At 35.5% G+C, this 25,771-nt stretch overlaps 1 protein-coding gene across 3 annotated transcripts; it reads right to left on the bottom strand.

Annotated features, from left to right (window-relative positions):
- Positions 1 to 1,788: 1,788 nt before the first annotated feature.
- On the bottom strand, positions 1,789 to 25,024 carry LOC137642546 (retinol dehydrogenase 11-like). Of its 3 annotated transcripts, none has more exons than XM_068375201.1 (9): positions 24,996 to 25,024; positions 18,786 to 18,932; positions 18,249 to 18,341; positions 16,145 to 16,269; positions 8,458 to 8,572; positions 7,242 to 7,436; positions 6,457 to 6,569; positions 2,136 to 2,225; positions 1,789 to 1,938 (listed from the first exon to the last, which is right to left on the bottom strand). In XM_068375201.1, the coding sequence occupies exons 2-9, from the start codon at positions 18,916 to 18,918 to the stop codon at positions 1,825 to 1,827; spliced, it is 978 nt and encodes a 325-aa protein (XP_068231302.1). In that variant the 5' UTR covers positions 18,919 to 18,932; positions 24,996 to 25,024; the 3' UTR covers positions 1,789 to 1,824. The 3 variants fall into 3 exon arrangements, with proteins under 3 accessions (XP_068231302.1, XP_068231299.1, XP_068231300.1); XM_068375198.1 differs by lacking the exon at positions 24,996 to 25,024 and adding an exon at positions 22,302 to 22,557; XM_068375199.1 differs by lacking the exons at positions 6,457 to 6,569; positions 24,996 to 25,024 and adding an exon at positions 22,302 to 22,751.
- Positions 25,025 to 25,771: the final 747 nt, after the last annotated feature.

Below are 25,771 nucleotides of genomic sequence, written 5' to 3'. Positions count from 1 at the left end.
TTTCTCTTAGTACACCATATTCTTCCACACCCAGTAGCTTTATATTCACATGTCCAGTGATATTACCAGTTTCCTCAAAATATCCGATAAGATCTTTCACTTTTCTTTTTTGAACTTTTACTGGACTTCTTTTCTTTGCCCATAAACCTTTGTCTCTTTTCAAATTAGCCTCATACTCTTTAACGAGTCCATGAACTATACCTGTTTCCTAGTATTGAGAAGCTTGGGCTAAAAGCCATTCTTCCTTTTGCCTCTACTTACCTGTGTGAATCCAGGGTTTCTGCCTTATTACAAATAGAAAAAAAAAATCTTAGTATTTCATATTATTATTATTATTATTATTAAGCTTCAACCCTAGTTGGAAAAGCAGGATGCTATGAGCACAGGGGTTCCAACAGGAAAAACTGCCCAGTGAGGAAACGACAAAAGAAAAAATAGAAAATTATAGGAACAGTAACAACATTAAAATAAATATTTCCTGTATAAACTATGAAAACTTTAACAAAACATGAGGAAGAGAAATAAAATAGAATAGTGTGCCCGGGTGTACCTCAAGCAAGAGAACTCTATTCCAAGACAGTGGAAGACCATGGTACAGAGGGTATGGCACTACCCAACACTAGAGAACAATGGTTTGATTTTGGAGACTCCTAGAAGAGCTGCCTATCAAAGCTATCCAGTCTCTTCTACCCTTACTAAGAGGAAAGTAGCAACTGAACAATTACAGTGCAGTCGTTAATCCCCTTGAGAGAAGAAGAATTGTTTGGCAATTTTAGTGTTGTCAGGCGAATGAGGACAGAGGAGAATATAGAAAGAATAGGCTAGACTATTCGGTGTATATGCAGGCAAAGGGAAAATGAACCGTTACCAGAGAGAAGGATCCAATTTAGTACAGTCTGGCCAGTCAAAGGACCCCGTAACTCTCTAGCGGCAGTATCTCAATGGGTGGCTGGTGCCCGGGTAACATACACTACCAAAGTACTACTAATTTTATGTATATACATGTTGTACTAGAGTGAATTTAGTTTCATTACAATACAAATAGTCACATTCTATTTACTATAAATGCACGCCAGTGCTTAATTTCATCTGTAAAAAAAAGGTGGAATTTATGTTTTTATTTCAATGTCCAAAATTTATTTAGAATACTATGAAATGCAGGCAGGTGCATGGTCTTTCAATGTCTTGGGTTAGAGTTCTCTTGATTGAGGGTGCACGCGCGCACACTATTCTACCTTAATTATCTTCCTCTTGTTTTGTTTAAGTTTTTATAGTTTATATAGGAGATATTTATTTTAATGTTGCTCTTCTTAAGATATTTTATTTTTCTTCGTTTCCTTTCCTCACTGAGCTATTTTCCTCTTGGAGTACCTGGGCTTATAGCATCCTGCTTTTCCTACTAGGGCTGTAGCTTAGCAAATAATAATAATAATAACAATAAAATAATATACCTGAAGCTGATGAAGACCAAGATGTTTTTTGTAATAATTAGTTTGACTGATCCGTGGAGGCACAAAGAAGGAACCTATCACTTACAAACGGTTTTAAAATTTTGATTATAAAAATATATAAAGTCAAAATGCCGTCGACTGGATATGACAGGGTACAGTGCAGTCCATCTTTCAAACGGATGTTAGTGTAATTCGAAACAAAATAAATGATGTTGTAAAAAAAGCTTATTGTGAAAGATTCATTAAAAATAGTCGAAGACATATCAGGAAACACAATTTGAGATTATTTTAGCATATCTTTAGTAAGACACGTCAGTGATAACTAAAAATTCATGAAGTTGTTTAAAATATTTTAATTCTTGCCCTGGAATTTCTACTTTCCGGCGTAATGGAGGTCCTCCTGAGTAAGACTTACTGCCATTTCACTCATCTCCCAAAGTTTCTTGGCCAATCCACGATCTTTGGCCTGTTCTGATCTTTTTGCGATCTAGAAATTGATAAATAAACGAATTATTGAATAAAAAGATTTCAAAAGTTCTGTAATAAGAAAAATATAGTTTACCTTCATGGCAGTTATTTGCAGTGTTTGTATGTTCAAATCTTTAATGTAAAAAGCATGATGAATTAAAGTTTACAATTGGATGAAATAAACAAAAATGTGTCACTAGACAAAAAAGATATTACCTTGCAATCAGCAAAGTATTCTCCAGAGATATTTTCCACATCTTCTGACACCGCCAAGTGGATGGTAGTTTGAGCACCAAGCGCCTCGTCCTGCAAATGAAAAAGCAAAATACCTTTTAAAAGAAGATGACTTCAACAGCTACGAGGCATTTTTAAACCAAGAGCATTGCCGTAGAATTCACAGACAGTAAAACAAGTGTAACGAATACTCGTATCAGTAGGAGATTTTGCTATAGTATATTACACCCAGTGTGGTAATTTATAAGATTGTCATGAATCATTAATGGTAAAGAAATGAGACACTTTTCCCTGTAGCAAGAGGCAAAAACTCGATTACCAAGAAATGGATACGAACAAAACACTATAAAAAGAAATAACCCTTATAGTCTAGCAGAATGGAGCCCTTTTTTGGGTGAACGTGGTTTTAGGGTACCCACAAAGTTTTTTTGCAGATTATATAACTTTGAGACATGCTGATTCAGAATCCACTTGATGCCACCTTGGCACCCTTGAGCATTTTGCATAATATGCTAATTAAGTCGGCCATTATGAAAATTTTGTTTTTAGGGTATAACTTTTTTATTTGACCAGATACAAGGGAGATCATGATGTCTACCCCCAGGTTTAGAGGGTCTCTGATTCTGATGATACCATTTTTAACATGATTACTAATTTGCATATGCATGTTATGCTAATTAGGTGACGGTAATAACGCAAATTAGTATTATAACTAGAGTATGCTTACTTCACCGAATAAAATTGTATTTTGGTGCCTACCACATATTTCAGGGACTCTGATTATCAGTCCTTTCTATTCTATTGTCTTTGCATATTAATAATTTTGCTAATTAAAGTCAGTATTACAATAAGTTTACATGAAGTATGATGTTATTGCAGTGATCGGTCTGTTATTTCTAAAGCAAAGATAACTATTATTCCAGTGTCTTAACATCACTTTGTGGAGCTGTTAAAAGCTAATAAGGTCTAATTAGTTTGAAACAGAGAATAGATTAAGTAGGTCACACCAGATGGCAGTCTAATCCTGAATAGGGGAAAATGAAAGTGAAAGTGAATGTGTTGATGAGGTTGTTTCCTTTTTCATACTTCGAAGATGTCCCATTCATGATTTACTTTATGAAACAGATAATGCATGACTGTAGCAAAGGCCCAAGAGAGGCCTTTATTTCTTGATATACAGAAACCACAAAGGTAAGACAGATTCCTCCCTCCCAAGGTCATGATACTTTTTGCAAGGAATCATCATCCACAGCTCAATACATTGGTAACTTGGTAAGATGGTAGCTGGATGTCATGCTGAAGAGCAGTAAGGATAAGTTTTTAAAAGGAAGTTCTAGGGGATTACTGCTGCTTTCATTTGATCCAAGAAACAGCAGGTTTTGTTTGCTATAGTCTTTTTCAATTTAACCAGACAAACTATAGTAGCATGAATGATGTCTCCAACCCTGGTCCACAACTCCAAATTTCCAATATCTGGGGGATCTTGACTCATCATTGGATAAAGTAATGGCAGAAGCTACAAAGTTCATTTCTGCATGCTATGGCAGCAAGGAGAGGAATGACTTGTCAAAGGCTCGCGTTGAACTATGGTAAAAAAAGATGGGCAAGAAAAACATTACAGCCGCCCCAGCCTTAAAAACCATCCCACCCACAACTGAGGCATTTAGAGAAAATGTCTTGCGTGCCCATGTTCAAACGGCAGTATGGAAATCGGCACCCCTGCCAGACCCTCCATCGTTTGAGCCTACTGACTATGGGTGGTCTCGTGAAGAAAGCACCAAAACACTGATCCCAAAGACACTCCCACCAGACGTTGCCCTAGCACCTCCTGAGGTATTAGAGATGCTTCGTTGTGGGTGTTCAACCAATGAACCATATAGTTCTCAGAGGTGTGGCTCTAACAGTGGACACTTGCCTTGCACATATTTCTGTGCATGTCGTGGAGAATCAAACTGTCGAAATACATACAACAAGCAAAACGATGAGGCTGATGAAGGGGAGGACTATCAAAGTGGTGGAGAGGACAATGACTTGCTAAACTGAGTAACTAAAGACATTATGACTGCTAATTAGCATAATATATGCAGTTTATGCAAATGACTATAGTTCCTCATCCTGGAGGTCTGTGTAGCAGTCTGGGATTAATTAGTGCAATCAGGGAAATGTTACATGTATCATTGTTATATTTTGCCATAAGTCGGAAATTTCAACCATTTACACTAAATTTATGCATATGCAAATCCATATGGAATGCAAATATATGCAAAAAAAGGCACTAATAATGGCAAAAGTAGAATCTGAGACCCATTAACATTGGGAAAGGCATAGAAATTACCCTCTTAATGGCAACATATGCAAGCTTTAGCCAAAATACCAAATTTGGGTGATTCTCGTCACCTAATTAGCATAACATGCATATGCAAATTAGTAATCATGTTAAAAATGGTATCATCAGAATCAGAGACCCTCTAAACCTGGGGGTAGACATCATGATCTCCCTTGTATCTGGTCAAATAAAAAAGTTATACCCTAAAAACAAAATTTTCATAATGGCAGACTTAATTAGCATATTATGCAAAATGCTCAAGGGTGCCAAGGTGGCATCAAGTGGATTCTGAATCAGCATGTCTCAAAGATATATAATCCGCAAAAAAACTTTGTGGGTACCCTAAAACCACGTTTGGTCCCCATTCTGCTAGACTATTACCGTCTTCCTCAACCTCGATCCCTCTCCTTTCCCTTTCCCTTTCCCTCCTTCCCTCACCTGCCCTCTGCGTCCCTTCCCTCACCTGCCCTCTGCGTCCCTTCCCTCACCTGCCCTCTGCGTCCCTTCCCTCCATGTCTGAAAGTTGCTTCCGTTTAATACTTATTTTGTATCATTTTTTTTATCTATCTATCTAATAATTCTTATCGTTGTATACATTTAATGATCCACTCGGTTGCTACCAGCCAGTTGACTGGTTTATTTATGAATTGATCCGCCCATCTCTCTCTCTCTCTCTCTCTCTCTCTCTCTCTCTCTCTCTCTCTCTCTCTCTCTCTCTCTCTCTCTCTCTCTGTAATAGGGGTTGCGATACTGTGAATGGCCCAATTTCTATTTGTGACACATTGAGTAACTATTACCAGTTACTTATTTAAACCAATCATAAGCAATTGGTAGCTTTCTCCTTGTTAAAAATGTGGAAAAGTTGCGTAGCAAACTTATTTTTCTGCAACCATGACAACATTTATGTTCTGAGGTGGCCATCTCTTCTTCGCCTCCATAATGCATGTAAATGGCTGATGTCCTGAGTCCAAATGGTGTTTACGAAGGTAACTAAACACAAGTATAACAATTGCTTAGCCATCGATGATGGTGTCTATCTTTCTACTACTCCATGCTACACTCAGAAGTAATAATTAAAATTAATTACTTTAAGAACAGCAACAACATTAAAATCGCTCTTTCATATATAAACTATAAAAACTTGAAATAAGACAACAAAAAGAGACATAAAATAGAACAGTGTGCCCGAGTGTACCCTCAAGCTTGCGAATTCTAACCCAAGACAGTGGAAGGCCATGGCACTATGGCACTACCCAAGACTAGAGAACACTTTATAAATTATAAAAACTTTAACAAAACAAGAGGAAGAGAAATAAGATATAAGATAGAACAGTGTGCCCAAGTGTACACTCAAGCAAGAGAACTCTAACCCAAGACAGTGGAAGACAGAGGCTATGACACTACCCAAGATTAGAGGAGAACGGTTTGATTTTAGAGTGTCCTATCTCCTAGAAGAGCTGCTTACCATAGCTAAAGAGTCTCTTCCACCCTTACAAAAAGGAAAGTGGCCATTGAACAATTACAGTGCAGTAAGAAGAATTGTTTGGTAATCTCAGTGTTGTCAGGTGTATGAGAACAGAGGGGAATATGTAAAGAATAGGCCAGACTATTCACACAATTCAAATAAAACTAAGTGATCTTGGCACCTACGCAATCGGCTTGTAGTACACAAGTATCACTACTTTATCAGTATGAATTGAAACACTTTACATTACATGTGATGTCTACATTAATTCATGCGGGCTTAAAATATATGGTAAAATTTAAAGTTGAATTTGGTATCTACTTTTGATTTTTTCTACCATTAAAATGATCCCAAATATCAGTAAAATAGTATACGAACAATCCTCCTGATTATGTTGCAAAGTCATAAACTTATTTTGAGCTTTTAAATCAAATCTAATGCTTGGAAAACTATTTAATCATTCCTTACATAGGGAAGATCTACTTAAGAAAATAGAAAAACGTTAGCTTCACCTTTGCCATCAGTTTGAAGAGAAATCCAACCACATGACCGATTATCTTCTTATCAGTTTTAAGAACGATTTCAGTGTTCACGACTCCAGGATGAAGGCTGTTTGTTGTCACCCCTACAGACATGAAATAGAAATAGTGATTAAATACTTCGGAAAATTCAGTATTACCTGAAATATTTCCTATGATTATATTCGAACACAAAAAGAAAAGAAGGATTACTGATGTTAAGAGTTATTACATGGCTTCAAGGTTAAAGTTTTCTTTTAAGAATACCTGTCACTAAATCTGCAGACTGACCAGAAAAAGTAAATAAACCTATTTACAATTTCAGGTTAGATTAGGTTCCCTTATTAATTGGCATTTTCCATTAAAGAACCTAAATATAAATACAAAATCAAGTTGATTAGCTGAGTTGCCTTTCTTTATTTCATATAAAATCAAACATAGGCTAATGATAGAATATATGACTGTAAATTTAGCGCCAAGAGACCTGGTAATAGGGGCGGGGAGGCCAATCAACGCCGAAGAACAACCGAGGGAAAGTCCCGAAGTAACTACGTGCACCAAAAGTTGAAAGAGGTTCGACTGAAAGAAGAAATGAAGAAAGCGGGAAGGAGGGTGAAATAGAAGGCCATCAGGGAGGTGCATAGAGGCAACAGGGACACTTGAACTACTCTTTATCTATTCCTACAGTGCACCAAGGGAGGTGCACTGACTGCACTAACACCAGCCATCTAGCAGATATATAATGAAATAATATTGCCAATTAGTTCCAACGTCCTTACCTGTTCCTTTCATCCTCTCTGCCAGTTCTACAGTGAAGAGAATATTGGCTAATTTGGTTTGTCCGTAACTAGCTAAAATGTTGGGATAGGGTCTCTTTTCGTAATTCAGGTCATCAACCACCAAATTCTTACAACATTTATGACCTTGTGAGGAGACATTGATGACCCTGCTTGGGGCACTTTTCCTGAGAAGATCTGCAATGGTTATGCGGCATTATTGAAATGAAATTAAAAAGAATATTTGGAACTAAATTACATAAAAAGTGTATACCCTGAAACAATAGAGTTGTCTTGAATATACTTGCACATGCAATAAGATTTAAACACGGTAGTTTGTCTATGATGAATATTAAAAATCTTCTTCTTCTTCTTCTTTGTCTACATCTTTTCCCACTTCTATGTGCGGTCGATGTTTCTGGTCAGCTTTCTCCATCTACCTCTGTCCCACACCTCATCACCGGTTAACCCCGAAGGTCATCCTTGATACAGTCCACCCACCTTCGCCTTGGTCTCCCTCTCCTTCTCGCTCCCCGTACCTCCATTTCCATCACTCTCCTCCCAATATACTGTTCATCTCTTCTCACGACATGACCATACCACCTCGTCTACTTTCTTGGATCTTATCTGAGAGTTTTCTTAATCCTGTGGTACCCCTAATTACCTCATTCCGTATCTTATCTCTTCTTGTCACCCCCACACATCCATCTCAACATTCTCATCTCCGCCACATCCATCTTCTTCTCTTCTGTCTTCTTTATGATGAATATTAAAAATCAATTACTTTTATAGACCTTCCATTCTTTTCATGAAGAAAATTCATATCAGTTGCATACATCCTAAATCCATCCTTAATAAACATCAATGGAAATTTTATCTTGTGCTTTTAAACCGAAAAAAAAGACCTTTAGTCATGAAAATATGCGTTGGTTATCAATTCTTGAAAATTAGAATTTAAAGCTTCAGTTATGTGTTCTGAATCTTAAACTGTAGGTTTAGAGTTGATAAATTTAATTCGTTTTTCATAATTAATGTAATGACAAGTAAAAAAAAAACAATACCACCAGTTTATCCAAAAAATCTACGACCGAAAATAAAGATTTCACAATTCTTCTGTCAAGAGAGCATCTCTTCAACTATTTGGTTCAAATTCAAAACGGTCAGAATCCAATCTTCTCTTTAGACAAATTTCCCTTTTGGAATAGCCATAGCCAGTGACCTAAAAGCATGTTGGTCAGAAGGAAGTGCCCGAAGTGATTGGTTGCCATTGTCATTTCCAGACCATCAGAAGTTAGAGTTTTCACCGAGGGAGCTGCTATTCCTGCATTATTCACCTGTTTGTATATGAAAAGTAAACTATTAGGATAATAATAAAGTCCTATTCACTAACCATTATCATTATTATAACCATTATTATTATTCATAAATTTTATATTTGCTTATGGGAAAATTCAAAACATGAAATTATATAACATATAAAGGGCACACAAAAAACCTTATGAAGGTACAATGATATATATATATATATATATATATATATATATATATATATATATGTGTGTGTGTGTGTGTGTGTGTGTATATATATGTATATATATATATATATATATATATATATATATATATATATATTGTATATGTGTGTGTGTCTGAAAAATATACCTACATCTTGGAAAACCTTTATTATATTAATTTACAAACAGGGAGACAAAAGACCTGAAAAAATTACAGCCCAATGAGTTTACTCTTCGTAATAAAGATATTTACTAAGATCATTTTTGGCAGAACAGAAACACATCTAGACTTTCCTCAACAAAGAGAGTAGGGAGGTTTTACAAGCTGGTATTCAATAACTGACCATATCCATATAATTAACCAGCTAAATGAAAAATAAACTAAATATGACAAACCACTATGCGTGGCATTTGTAGAGTATGAGAAAACTTTTGATTCTGCCAAAACTTCAGCAGTAATGAAAGCCCTTCAAAAGCAAAGAGTAAATTAATCTTATATTAAAACACTTGAAGATATTTATGCGGGTATTACAGAAATCCTAAAACTACATAAAGATGTGAGAAAATTACGATTGAGAAGGGAGTTAAATAGGGAGATCCCATCCTTCCTCAATTATCTATATTGTGCCTAGTAAAAGTTTTTAGGAATTTAGTTTGGGAAATTTGGACATTAAAATGATTGGGGAATACCTTACCAAATTTAGATATCTAGATGACATAGTTCTATTTAGTGATTCGAGGGAGGAATTGCAAAAGATAACAGAGGGTTGAAAAAGAGAAAGCAGACATGTAGGACTGAAAATTAATATGAGTAAAACTAAGATAATGTTATGAGATTGAAAGTATAAGAAGGATAATCATGGGATCATGAGCTTTCGTAAACAAAATGAGAATATGAAAAGAAAAATGCCCCCTTCTCTAAAAAGAAAAGCATTTGATCAAATCTTCCCTCCCGTGTTAAATTATGCATTAGAAGTCCTGCCTTCTCTCTTGTTTTATTAAAGTCTAGCTGTCTTTCTATTCAGTCCAATATAGTTTCTGTAAATATTTTGTATATTACTGAGTAAACGTATTGGGTGATAATTCTTCAGGTCTTTTATGTTTCTCTTTTTTGTGAATTAGTATAATGATAATATTTTCCAAGCTGTAGGTATAGAACACTTGCAGATATTTTGTGTAAAGTTCAGTCAGTTTTATTACTTTGAAGTTTTCTCTTTTTTCAACTTTTAATGCTTTCTTTACTTCTAATGTTACTTTTGGTACCGGCTCAGGTGTTTCATTATTTCTATTAGCAAAGTTATTTCTTATATCACAATTTTATAGCATTATATAGAAATCCTCTTTAACCCTGGATAGGTACGGTCCTCGGACACCCCTTTAAGGGTATACTCGGACGCGAACGACCCCGACGCCAAAAAAAATTCTTGAAAAATCAGTTTTTGCAGTAACCTCCTTTTTTCTTTTGCCAAAAAAAACTTCAATGAATGCTTAAAACAACTGTAAAGATAAATACTACTCATCTGCAGAAAAACTATTTATTATAAATATTTTAAAAAATTAAGTAGAAAAAAAAAAGACCTGACATAAAAATTCATAAAAAAAAGGTTTATACATATATACACAAATCCTTTTAGGAATTGATTCTTGAATGTTTAGGACACATCTTGATGTATTTTGGATGAAGTCAGACCCATGGAGGTGAAGATCTGAAATGAGAAAAAAAGGGTAACTTTTTTTGGCCAAAAAAAATTGTCCAAATTTCATGAATTTTTTTGGGTACCCAAATGAAATAGGAAGTGGCTAATTTTTTTAGGGAATAAACATATGTTATCCTAAAATAGAAATATGTAAAAAAATCTTCATTATTTTGTAAATTACATTTATATCAGGGGCCATATCTAAAGGTAATTTTTTGAGTACTTGGAAATTTCGTAAAAAAATACATATATTTAATATATAATATGATATTTATGCAGGTAAAAATATACCAAAATATCACAAATTCTATAGGGAACAAGAATATATATATATAGGGCAGCTTACGCTTCGGATATGTCCACAAAATGGCCGCCAACCACACTGACTCAGACTCCCTAATCTGCCACTTGAAATGTAGGAAGGGTATGTCAATTTCAAGGTGTTATTTACTAATCTAATTATTATTTGATATGCATAAAAATTGTATGGTGGGTTGCTGGATAATTGTCGATTATTGTACGACTATAAAATTAAAATTCTGACCCAAAAAATATTTTTTGAAGGGAAATAAAATCGAAAAAAAAAAATGTAAAACAATATTTTAGCTAAAAAAATTTGATGATATTCAATAAAAAAAAAAAGTAAACAAAATTTTCCGACAAATAAACATCTAGAGGAATCATTACTCTGTGATAGTTCCTTAGTACGTAGTAATTTTGAAAGAATTGGGAAAAAACGAAAAAATGGCAATCACCGGAAAATCGAACACATACCTATATATACGCCATATCTGGCTAAGAAAAAGATAGGCATGGGTAGCCAGATCATCTAGAAACACTTTCCAACACTATAAAAATATAAGTTTTGCGACACTACTTGCCAATTCCTTAAGGTAACATGACTAAGCAAAAAAATGCAAAACAAATAAAAAGGGGCACTCGTGGAAAAATGGCCATTCTAATATACGGCATTTCAGAAAAAAAAAATTTCAGCCACGTGCTAGGCAAACCATCAAGGCATATTTTCCGACAAATAAACATATAAATGAAATATTACTCTGTGATAGTTCCTTAGTACGTAGTAATTTTGAAAGAAATGGGAAAAAACGAAAAAATGGCAATCACAGGAAAATCGAACACATACTTATATATACGCCATATCTGGCTAAAAAAAAAATAGGCATGGGTAGCCAGATCATCTAGAAACACTTTCCAACACTATAAAAATATAAGTTTTGCGACACTACTTGCCAATTCCTTACGGTAACATGACTAAGCAAAGAAATGCAAAACAAATAAAAAGGGGCACTCGCGGAAAAATGCCCAACATTCTAATATACGGCATCTCAGATAAAAAAAAAAGACATGCACGTGTTAGCCCAACCATCAAGGCACACTTTCTAACACATAAACATGAAAAAAAAATCAATAATATACAGCAATTCCTTACTACGTAGTAAATTTTTAAAAATATTGAAAAAAAACAGAAATTGGCAACCGCAGTTAAATACCCAATATACCAATAACTACGTCGTATCTGACAAAAACAAAATCACGCATGGGTAGCCAGATCATCTAGACACACTTTCCAACATTAAAAAAGCAAAAGTTTTACGACACTATTTCGCAATATCTTACGGAAAAATGACTTGGCAAAAAAATTAAAAAAAATTAAAAAGGGACACTCGCGGTAAAATGCCCGACATTCTAATATACGACATCTCAGATAAAAAAAAAGACATGCACGTGTTAGCACAACCATCAAGGCACACTTTCTAACACATAAACATGAAAAAAAAAAAATGAATAATATACGGCAATTCCTTACTACGTAGTAATTTTTACAAATATTGAAAAAAAAACAGAAATTGGTAACCGCAGTTAAATACCCAATATACCAATAACTACGTCGTATCTGACAAAAACAAAGTCATGCATGGGTAGCCAGATCATCTAGACACACTTTCCAACACTAAACAAGCAAAAGTTTTACGACACTATTTGGCAATATCTTACGGAAAAATGACTTGGCAAAAAAATGAAAAAAAATGAAAAAGGGGCACTCGCGGTAAAATGGTCCTCGTGGTGATGAACGACATTTTAACTAAAAAAAAAAACATGCACATGGTAGCCAAACAATCCACCAAGACTTTCCACAACTGATAACCTATACAAGTTGCACCATTCTACGACAATTTCATAATACGTAATAACTTTGATAATTATGCAAACTACCTCAGAAGGGTAAACTCGGACGCAAACGACCCCGACGCGTCTCAGAAATCGGGGAAGGAGTACAGCTACAGCAATGCACATCTGGACACTACTAGAGCGTGTAGGGGAGACACCTCCTGCAGGTCGATCACCCACAAATTCAGTCACAGGGGTGAGTCACGTGAGAAAAACCTGTTTTTTTTTGACGCTCGGGGTCGCAAACGACCCACCGTACCTATCCAGGGTTAATTTCTATCACTCCACCTCCATTGTTGATAATATTTCCATTTTCATCTTTTAAAGCAAACATCTGTTGGTGCCATATTCCAAGTATTCATCAATTTGATAAGTCTTCCTTTCTTTAGTGTTTCCGCAATTTTTATCCGATCGTATTTACAAACGTCTTGGGTTTTTAGTTTGTTTATTGTTTAAGACAATTCTGTTAATTCTATTGGATTTTGCCTTCATTTCAAATCTTTTCTTTATTACATTTTTGGTCTGATAGTTTTCCTTGATATAGTTTAGGAACTTTTCTACCGATCTCTAGTACCGATTCCAAAACAAACCTTGTTAAACTGCTGTTTATTTCGTATTTATTTGTTTCCATTTCATCATGAATCTGGGAGTACTTATTTTGTATTGATAAAACAAAACGCATCTGATTTTTCTCCTATCAAAAGAGACAAATGTTGCTTCTCACCACTCTATGGTCGCTTAACTTCAACTTATTTACCAAAATTACATCTCTAACAAATAAAAATTTTTAACTTAGAATAAAATCAATTTTATCATTTTGGCTTCTCCATGTCCATTTATCACAAAAAGTGTTCATGATTTTAAGCTTGTATCTTTTGACAAATTCTACAAGCATGTCTGTCATTTCTTGTGCCTATTCCAAATTTCCCTTTTGCTGATTTTCCTCTCTTCTTTTGGCATACTTTAGCGATGAAAATGCCAAAAGGAAACGTAAATTGACCCTTATGTTTTTCCATGGATATCTCCAGATCTTCATAAAATGTATTTCTTTATTGCATTATATGGGATATTGTTGGTGCATATGTTTGAATGTTTTTTAGCTTATACTTATTATTTAATCTGATCATTAAGCATGTAATCATATCACAAGTACTATAAAATTCTTCTGCGTTACCTGCAAGATTTTTATTAATAAGAAAATCCACTCAATTTTCTTTGTACCTTTCATGTACTCTGAAGCGAAATATGGAGCTCTCTTTTAACTCTATATAAGATTCCCCAATTCTTTTATTTCACTCAATCCTATTATATCTTAAATTATGTCTTTCAGTTCTTCTAGTAACAGAGCAAGATCTTCTCTAAACAGGGTCCTGACACTGTATGTTACAAGGTTCAGTTTCCAATGGTGGCCTGGTCTAGTCCAGAGATTTTTAGCACATCCTGCAATGGGGCGTGACTGGCCGCCACCTTGGGCAGTTGTTCCACTGCCGCTGGGGACTAGGACACGAGATGAGGTGGTTTTATTCATGTCTGGAGTTTGGCCAGTTTTCATCCCCATGCTGGCCACTGCGAACTGGTGAAGGTGGGCGATGATAAAAGATAGATATGATATACAATATATCTACACACACATCCACAAACAATTGTGAGTCGAAGTACCACTATTTACACACACACACACACACACACATATATATATATATATATATATATATATATATATATATGTATATATATTTATATATATAAATATATATATATATATATATATATATATATATATATATATATATATATATATATATACCCAGGCACTGAGAGGGGCAAGCCAGCCTCAACTTGGTGCCGGTCCCAAGGCCGGGTAAATGAGGAGGGTTAGCGGCAGGAAAGGCATCCGGCCATGAAAAATTAGCCAAAACCTACGATCAAAAGGATTAACCGATGATGAAGTGTGGGACAGAGGTAGATGGAGAACACTGGCCAGAAACATCGACCCCACATAAAAGTGGGAAAAGATGCAGACAAAGAATATATATATATATATATATATATATATATATATATATATATATATATAATACGTAAGGATATTTACAAAGATCGGAGTACATCGAATAGAAAAACAGCTTGAATTGAATCAACCAAGAGAGCAGGTTGGCTTTAGAAGTGAATATTCAACAACTGACTATATCCATGTAACTAACCACTGACTATATCCATGTAACTAACCACTGACTATATCCATGTAACTAACCACTGACTATATCCATGTAACTAACCACTGACTATATCCATGTAACTAACCACTGACTATATCCATGTATCTAACCAACTAATGGAAAAGTCTACAGATTATGACAAACCACTATTTATGGTATTCATACATTATGAGAAAGCTTTTGATTCTATCAAAACTTTAGCAGAACTGAAAGCCCCTCAATGAAAAGGAATACATGAATCTTATGTTAGAACACTTAAAGATATCTTTACAGGAAGGTCATAGAAATAAATGGAATTTTTAGAGTAAAACTTATTTCTATACTTGCCTGATGTTCATATACATGACAGTGAGAAAATTCAGATTGAGAAAGGAGTTAAACAGGGAGACCCCATCTTTTCTAAATTATTCACTGCATGCCTAGAAGTCTTTAGAAATTTAGGTTGGGAAATTTTAGGAATTATCATTATTGGGGAATACCCTAACATCTTGAGATTTGCAGATGACATAGCTGTGTTTAATGAATCATGGATGGAATTGTAAAAGATGATAGAAGATTTGAATGGAGATAGCAGAAATGTAGGACTAAAATTACTATGGGTAAAGCTAGGAGAATATTCAATGAAAATACAGAGACAACAAATAACGGTTATGGACGAACTTCTAGAGGTTGTTAATGAATATAAATTATGTACGTGGAACAGACAGTGTTTCCCCAGGACATGAGAACAAAATTAAAAGAAGGGTAATCATGATATGGAAAGCTTTTGGTAAACGAAATTATATTATGAAATGTAAATTCCAGTTTCTCTAAAAAGAAAAGTATTTAATCAGATGACCCTAGTTTTAACTTATGCATTATTAACTTACAGCCTTGCTAAAGCCTAGTTATAACTACGAGAGCTATGGAAAGAATTATATTGGGAATAATATAAAAATACAGAAAGGGAGCAACAAGGGTACAAGAGCAAGGTAAAGTAGATTACTGTATATACTAACAACATGCATGAAGAAAAAATGGACATGGGCCGGACGTATAATGAGAATGATAAGGTAATAAAAGGAAATTAAGAATAACAGAATGAGTTCCTAGAGATTGAAAAAGAAGCAGGGGAAGGAAGAGAAGACAATGGATTGCCGAACTAAGAAAGTTTGCGGGAGTGGACTGGCATGGAAGACTAACAAACGTTTGCATTTGAAAGGATATGTTTGAGGCCTTTGTTCTGCAGCACTTCTTGGCTATTTAGTTATATGGACAACTAACTCAGAGAATCAGATGCAACATACCAGAATGTGAAGTTCCTTTTCAGTGTCGATAATTTGCTTGGCAAACGTCCTGACAGAGGTGAGGTCCGAGGTGTCAAGTTGCTTGACGAAGACTTGGCCATTTCCAGTCGTTCCAAAGATGTCATCTTTCGAAAGACATTAATTTGAAAATTTAATTAAATTTCAATAGCTACATGAGAATAATGAAAACAAGAGCAATCATAGATTTCAGACCTCCACTAACGAATATTGCCAACATTTTACCTAAATCTACATACGAAACACTTCACTATTTTCATATGCTGATCATAGAGGAATCTACGGTAATATTCAATTAAAGTTTACGGACAGAGTATTCCCCTTTTCATTTGGTGACTAAAGATGGCGAAAATGCAAATCCGAATCATCTCCAAAATTTAATGGGATTGTCCATGACCAAAGATCTACGAGTAACTTTGACATAATCCTGTCTACAGATAGGCACACAGGCAGATAAATACATAAACCGACTCGATTTCATAACCTCTTAGCGGAGGTAATTATGAAAAACATATAAAGATACTTAAGAATAACAATTTCTTGACTATTGAATTATTCTATTTGATTAAATTCAAATAATCTCCAGTTTTATTACCTCCACCAAAGAGGTTATAAAATCGAGTCGGTTTGTTTAGTTATTACCTCCACCAACGAGGTTATAAAATCAACTCTGTTTATTTATTTATTTGTGTTTCTGTCTGTGGACAGGATTATGTCAAAGATGCTTGACAAATTTGTACGAAATTTTCCCCACAGATAGATCTTAGGTCACGGTCGACCCCGTTACGTTTTAGAGATGATCCCGATCTCGATCTGGACTCAAGATCCGGACCTGGATTTTCCGGATCTCGATCTGGACTCTAGATCCAGATCTTGATTTTAGATCCAGATCAGGATTCTAGATCCAGATCCGGATTTGCCTTTTTCGCCATTTTAAAGATGTGAAAAGAAATTAATAGGTTTTGACGAAATTTCCACCACAGATAGAACTTAGGTCATGGACGATTCCGTTAACTTTAGGAGATGATCCGGTTCTGGATCCGGATTCAAGATCTGGATTTGCTTTTTTTCATAATTTTAAAGATTACATCAAAACAAATTGATGGGTATTGACTAAATCGTCACCACATATAGATCATAGGCCACTGACGACTCCAATAAATTTTGGTGATGATCCAGATCCGGATTCTGAATCAGGATCAGAAGTCTGGATCAGAGGCAAATTGAACAGCTTTCGTTTTGTGTATACGTCAGAGGTTGGAAATCTCTGATTGCTCTTGTTTATTTATTCATATGTTTGTCTGTGTTTATGTCTGTCTATGGACAGGATTACTTCAAAACTACTCATTGGATTTTGACATAATTTTCACTACAGATAGATCTTAGGTCATGGACGACCCCATTAAATTTAGAAGATGATCCGGATCTGGATCTAGATCCAAATTTGAATTTTTCACCATTTTAAAGATAACATCAAAACAAACTGACGGATTTTGACGAAATTTCCACTCAAGATATATCTTAGGCCATGGACAACTCCATTAACCTTTAGCGCGGACAACTCCATTAACCTTTAGCGGAGGTCAAAAATCTTTGACTACTCTTGTCTTTATTATCACAAAAGACTTATAAACAATTCATTGGCAAGTAGAAAAAAATATGGGGAAAACTGATGAAACTGGCAACATATAAATTTTAAACTTTAAGAGAGGAATTGGTAACGAAACAATAACACTTTCAAATAATCCATGCCGACTGAAAATAGTAAGGGTATCCTGGGGCTAAAGAGCTTTGCTACTATGACCTTTTTACATTCAGGTCATTAAACTTTGGTATCGTTTTGAACTCCCATTTTAATCAGAAATAAACTTTAGTTGAAGTCTCACGGCCGCTCTGGGTATGACTTCCTCAGTCAATCACTCGCTTTTTCATTTAAAAGAGTAGTGTTTCTCAAAATACATGACTAAAATATACCTCTTTTTACTGAAACACCTATCTAAGCTTGTTTTAGGGACATAGAACCACTGTAATCTATTTTAGTTTTAAATTTGAAATGTCTTTAAAAAACGAAGAGTTTTCAACAAACCTGCTACTTTCTGTGCCCTTTGCACATTTCTGCATGCAACAATGACACGCGCCCCTCGGCGAGCAAGGTCTCTGGCAGTTTCTTTGCCAATACCTGAAAGATAATGGAGTCTTATATCACTTTTCATTATACTAAGCCATCATAAGTAGATATCTATGACAAAGGGGTAAAATCTAATAAAGAATCAAGCCTTAATATCATGAAAAAGTCATAATAATGTCTGAAAATCATAGATTAGCTAGGTATCTTGGACACAGTAATAACTTAAACGATTTTACAGGTGTACTGATTATTAACAAATTGAGACAGATTACGACGCGATATAGAGGTGTCCATTAATATCATTCTAAAGAAAAAATTGGGAGCTAAATGGAACTACGGTTACCTAAGAACACAATTACCAGCTGGAATCAAAAAGACAAAAATGTCCTCAGATTTTCAGTTTGGGGATAAAAATCGAGCAATTCTAATGAGCTTTGAGATGAAAGAAGTGAGGAATTAATCAACATGAAATCAATACAGTCGAAGGTCTCACACCTGCAGAGGAGCCAGTTACTATGGCTGTTTTGCCATCCAACGACTTCTTCGATGTGCAGACCCCAGACTGTCTTCTGTATATGACCCGAACAGCCACAATAAAGCAAATGATTCCAGTGATCCAGAGCCACATTGTCAAATAATTACCTGCAAGAGATAATCACATGATCTATAAAAGCAATCAGTAAAGAATTTCCTAAACGATTACATACAACTTGTAACTAGTAGGGTGATTCCAAGTTTTGAACTGAAAATGTCAAACTTATAAACGTCTTTTATTAAAGAAGAATTGTTGATATTTATCACCTTAAAAATGTTAATTAAAATACCTCAACAATATCCAACAGATTTAGTATAGATTTAAGAACAAAGCTCTCAGTAGAATATTGGGAGTTAAATGACACAGGACACAATTAGAAATGAAACTATAAGAGATAACTCGAGTGCTATATGTGGATGAGATCATGTTGAGGGGTAGATGGAGATGATTTGGGCATGCTCTTTGCACTCTACACGAGAGATTATTTCACCATTCTTTTAACTGGGCTCCACAAGCCACTAGAAGAGTTGGAAACTCTAAGCCTACATAGCTAAGGATTATGAAACGTGAAGTAGGAGATGATGAATGGAGAAGTATTGATTTAAAAGCTCAAGATAGAGACGACTGGCGAAATCTAACCGAGGCCCTTTGTGTAAATAAGCTTGGGGGGGGGGGTTGATAATGTATCAATAAAAGAATAAAAGGACACGATAAAAAAAAATATATCTCAGAAATTCAAAGTTGGAATAGTAGACGGTTAATGGACAATTAATGATAATACTGAGCAATAAGTGGGTTAAATAATTACATACAGAAATTTTACACCAAATGTCTATTTGATTGTCTCTGACTTATCTTGAATAATATTATAGGTCAGGCACGTGGTCAGCAGCCTATTGAATGAAACCCAACATAACTAAATTTACAAATCAATGAACTCACGAATTTACAACCAGTTTCACACGCATAGACGTCTGAATGTTTAAAGCCAGACACCAATTTAAAATAAAATATATCTAACCTAACGGGGATAAGGGGCCACATTTAACTGTCGTTATTATTATTATTACTTGCCAAGCTCCAACCCTAGTTGGAAAAGCAGGATGCTATATGCCCAAGGGCTCCAACACGGAAAATAGCCCAGTGAGGAAAGGAAATAACAGAAGTAATTACCAATTAAAATAGAATATTTAAGAAACAGTATCAACATTAAAATACATATTTTATATATAAAGTATAAAAACTTTAACAAAATTAGAGAAAGCAAAATAAGATAGAATAGTGTGCTCGAGTGTACCCTCAAACAAGAGAATTCTAATCTAAGACAGTGGAAGACCATTGTACAGAGGCTATGGCACTACCTAAGACTAGAGAACAATGGTTTGATTTTGGAGTGTCCTTCTCCTAGAAGAGCTACTTACCATAGCTAAAGAGTCTCTTCTACCCTTACCAAGAGGAAATTAGCCACTTAACAATTACAATACAGTATTTAACCTCTTGAGAAAAGAATTGTTTGGTAATCTCATTGTTGTCAGGAGTATGAGGACAGAGGAGAATATGTAAAGAATAGGCCAGACTATTCAGTGTATGTGTAGGCAAAGGAAAAATGAACCGTAACCAGAGAGAGGGATCGAATGTAGTACCGTCTGGCCAGTCTAAGGACCCAATAAGTGACGCAATTAGTCTCTGTAATGCCCGCGTATTTTGTAATGACTCTATCTTGAGGTCAAAGATACACTTCCTGGGCTTGACCCTTTATAAACCCCAATTCACTGAAAAACCAGAGTAGGAGGATCCGGGATAACTGCTCCATCCTCTCCTTAATAGCTGGAAACCGTCTCTGCAACACCAGGATAATGGGGATGAAACTTCTCTGTCTTCTTCTGGACAATTATGTACCACTTTTTGGAAGATGGTCACGTGGGGCGAGCAAGGATTCGGGGCCAACAGGCAAAAACCTCACACCTGCCGACCAAGACCTCTTGAAAACAAATGGTGCTTCTTCTGTGGCGAATTATCTGATCTTACCCAGGGCAGCAGAAAATCGGTAACTGTAGTTCTTAGGCATACGTGTCTCGAGATGCCATGTTAAGATTATAACAAGGGATTTAATCTGTTTATAGAAAGTGAGTTTTATGCAAGGTGTCCACTGCATTTAGAATGCAGATAGTAATCTTGCAGCTCCAGGGGAACATACATAAGAAAAAACCTAGCTTTCTGACATATGCAATAGTTGAGTATTTAAAAGAAAATCAGCAAATGCAGTGTGTAGTGGACTGTACTGCACATGTTTCATACACTCTCATACACTCTAACATTACTGCTTTTTTATTACCTCATTCTCTCCTCCCTCACTGATAATAAAATCTTGTTTAAGCTTGTTAACACACGTTTTATACTGTTTGAAATTTGTGTCATTCTTGCTCTCAACTATCTGTATACAACCTTGTTGTCTTGTTGAATTAAACTCGCTTGCATTCACCTTGGCTCTCCGTTAGCACCTAACAACCACATCGCACATAGGTGACCGCCGGAGGACTAGCTCCCTCTCGTCTCCCCATCACTACTGTGGCCTACTTTTGATGATGCTGGCCACTGACCCTGACACTTCTATCCACACCACATCCATGAAACTACCACCCTTCACTAGTAGAGAGACATTTGCCTAGTTTCAGTGCGCCGAGGTTCAGTTTCGAATGAAGGGTGTGACATTCTAAAGCATCAAAGCAGATTACGAGTATGTTGTCGCTGCGATCGCCAAGGACACTTGCCCAGAAATCTTTGATTGGCTTTGTGACCAAGCAGACGCCCCAATAGTGTACGATGACCTCAAAACACACCTCCTGGAGCATTACTCACCATCTCCAGCCAACCGCATTGCCAAGCCTTTTCAGCTCTCTCAACAATCGTTGCGGGACCAAAAGGCTTCGCTCTCCCTCAAAGAAATGTTCAATATCGCTTTCCTGCATCCTGCCACTGATGGCTCCCCTCTAGATGTAAACCTCCTTTGTTTTTGAGGTATGCGAGTCACATACAAACAAACATAAATAAACAGGGGTAAAGACACCACTATATTATGCTGTATATCATAAGATTGGCAATTGAATTGTGCATATTTTGGAACTAGTTTCATGGAAATCAGATAAAAATTGGCCATGATATTGCAAAAGACGTTTTTGACCTTTTTGTGATCTTAGCTTTGAATTTTGACATAATCCCTCCTAAAATATAATAAAATTGTCCTTGGATCATGGCCAATCATCCCCCCAAATTTCATGAGATTCAGTTAAATAGTTTTTGAGTTTTGTGATTCGCTTTTTACCATTTCGGGACTTTGGCCTTGACTTTTGACCCAATCACAAGATCTAATCAAATTGTCCTTGGATCATGGCCAAACATCCCACCCAATTTCATGACATTTGGTTAAATACTTTTTGAGTTATGCTAATCATAAACACACAGACAGACAAACTTACGCCTATCATAACATAGACTTCGCAACGAAGTTGGCCAAGGTAAAAACGTCTTGTGTAGCTGCCCTCTATGGTGCACTTGTTCGAACAGGGATCTAAGGACAGCAAACGACAATGGAAGAACAATGGTGCGATAAGATATGATAAGGAAGATGACGTTTATGTATATAGTATGCAAGGCCAATACAAAGAGGTGGGACGGACAGAACTGACATCTTCCCTCCTCTCTCTCTGACTGTGACATCACGCCGGCCTCAACTGTTGATTCTCTGGTGAGTTGTGGCCTTGTATATTAAGCCATTAATTCTATTTTCCTTTGTGCAATTCTTGCTCTATACTATTCAATCTGATACTTCCGTTATCAGGAAATTTCGAGAATGCCCAAATAATTTTGCTGATAAAATGATATTACTATGGACTTCGTGCAGCAGTGTGAATTGATTAGCGAGTATTGAAGGAGATACGGTTGTGGTTGTAACTTTTATTAATGATCAGAATTTCTATACACCTTAATGCAAACAGAAATAACCTTCATTTTTTTTTTTTACTATTCCTTGATTGAAGAGTCTTAGAATGTATAAAGTATTTACTTAAATCTAAATACTTAACTTTATTGTTTTTCTTGCATCTCCCCTATCATTTTCAATTTTTGTTTGTCTCTTCTTCGTTTTAATAGCATTATTTTAAGCGCCTTAGTCAAAATATATACAGAGATCTTCACAAAGAATTCAATAACCTTGTCAGGGACCCTTACTCCTGATCATTGTAATTCACAAACAAGAGTTTTTCTGCATGATTTCCCTTAATAATTTCTGTGTTGACAGGTGTATGAGGACAGAGGAGGCTATGTAAAGAATAGGCCAGACTATTCGGTGAATGTGTAGGCATAGGGAATATGAGCTGTAGTACTGTTTGGACAATCAAAGTACCCAATAATTCTCTAGCAGTAGTATCTCAACGGGTGGTTGGTGCCCCGGTTAACCTGCTACCTAAACTAATACATAACCATTCAAAAAAAGGCACAAATATACGAGTGGATATAATCTAATCTAATATCTTTATTACAAACAGTGCCAAAATCAAATACATTTTCTTTATAAATCTCTATAATCTTGAGAGAGAGAGAGAGAGAGAGAGAGAGAGAGAGAGAGAGAGAGAGAGAGAGAGAGAGAGAGAGAGAGAGAGAGAGAGTTACGAAACCAAGTTGCTTGGTTATAAAAATGGACTTGAAGAGAAAACACCAAAAACAGTATGTACTGTAGGTAAGCAAATGAATGAGTAAAAGAATTAACACACATCGAAAGCTTAAGGCCCAAATCACTTCTAAACACAAAAATATTAATTAAAAAGATTATTTTACTCAGTAACTAGATATTTTCAGGGTACAAATATATTACCATTGCCATCACTATACGAGCATAAGTCACTATGTATGCTTCTTGTCCGTCCATCAATGTACGTACAGTATGTCCGTCGTCATATGTAAATTGCGGTCTTAATTTTTTTTATTCATTTAGTTTTTTTTTCAAAAATCTCAATCAGATAAAGATATAAATCGATAAATAGATGAATAGCCGTGACGTCATGCGGAATTTCGTGTTTTATTAAGTTGAATTCTCTATAGCAATATCATTTATCACTTTATACAAACAAGCTTAATTACACAAGAAATGCAAAACTTATATACGTTAAGATCTGTAATTTCAAAATGGTGAAAATATTTTTTCGAATTTAAGCAAATATTTGAGGCGGAAAAAAGCTAGTTTTGAATAAAAGCGCTTCAGTGTTTTCAGTAAAATGCCAGAACTTATTACACAATATTTGGTTTATTGACGTTATGATTGTTATCATTTTTGCACGTGACATTCTAAACAGTTATATATCGATAATAGATTTAAGTTGTGCTTGTTTATTGTAATGAACAGAATTTACGTTCAAGTGTTTATATCGTCAGCGAGTCTCTCTCTCTCTCTCTCTCTCTCTCTCTCTCTCTCTCTCTCTCTCTCTCTTTTCCTTGCCTTTATCGGCTTATACAGCCTCACTGCTGGGGTGTTATCACAATGTCAAATAACTAAAAGAAGGGTTTTATTTTACCAGCAATAGTTGCTTTGCCTAATCTACTGTTGTTGTGTCTCACAGCCTTGAGAATGAAGGGTGATAGATGCCAGATATCACTAGATTTTCAGGCGTTGTAATGATACAAAAAATACTGAACAAACAAGCGGAAATAAACAGTATTTCCAACAGCATAAGGCTTATAATTGGTTACCAGAGGGTGTATCGAAATTATATTGTATGTAAAAGTAAAACAAGGTTTGGAATACTAAATGAGACACTGGATATTAGAAAACACACCATGCATGTATCATCTGCGAATAATGACATAACACGCCATGCAATGGATTAAATGCATGCAAATTAAAGGTTTCTTCGTTGATTCAGCGGGTAAGCCAGGGAGTGGGTAAAGTGGAAGGCACGGGTGCTTCGTGAAGTCAAAGATAATACGCCTCCACCGTCAAGTTGAACAGACCCAATCTATATTGCCCAAACCGCGGTTGAGATACTCTACCTAGACCGTGGCCCAAACTAACCTTGAGTCCTGGTGACATGAATGAAACTTTGTTCCGAGTGTTGTTATTCCTAATGCTTTTACTCACAGTAAACACATAAAGCTGTGGATTCTTGCTTGTCACTCACCACAATGCTCTGAGTAACTGGGTAGACCCCGACTGTCAGGGAACTGATTATGTTAGTGATGTACGATAATTGAGATTGTTGTTCAAAGTCACCGAAGTTGAAACAACATGTTCTATTTTCGTCTCACATTCTCTTCTTCACAAATGACAGTTTTCAAAAGAATGGATGAATTCCACCTTTATTCTAGAAACGTTTGAATTAAAAGTGTTACTCCACAGGAAACTAACGAAAAGACAACATCTTTATATAAACAATTGTCACCATTGCTTTGTAGCCTGTAACTCACTCTGTATAAAAACACCCAAGTTCATAATTATGTATAAGAACAATCACTGTAATATTTGAGTCTTATTTTATAAAAAAGAAAATTTTACATAACTATATGATCAACATAATATAAGTTATAATGCTTTCATTACGGTAACTTTCACTCAAACATTACATAATCAATTGAGGTCTAAAGAAGTACAGTACATACACGCTAAGAATATATATATATATATATATATATATATATATATATATATATATATATATATATATATATATATATATATATATATATATATATATATATATATATATATATATATATATACATACGGTGACAAACCAGTAGGAGAATTCATGGTCATGCTCATCTCTCTCTCTCTCTCTCTCTCTCTCTCTCTCTCTCTCTCTCTCTCTCTCATATCAACAGAAAGCAGGTAGACTGCAGTCTTTTGAAAGGATCTACAGTTTTGTTATGGGTTCTGATTGATAAGCTGAGGGTAATT

The sequence above is a fragment of the Palaemon carinicauda genome, chromosome 6, assembly GCF_036898095.1.
Source record: "Palaemon carinicauda isolate YSFRI2023 chromosome 6, ASM3689809v2, whole genome shotgun sequence".
Classification (NCBI taxonomy): Eukaryota; Metazoa; Arthropoda; class Malacostraca; order Decapoda; family Palaemonidae; genus Palaemon; species Palaemon carinicauda.
The sequence above is the reverse complement of the archived record's forward strand: the minus strand, read 5'-3'. Positions and strand labels throughout refer to the sequence as shown.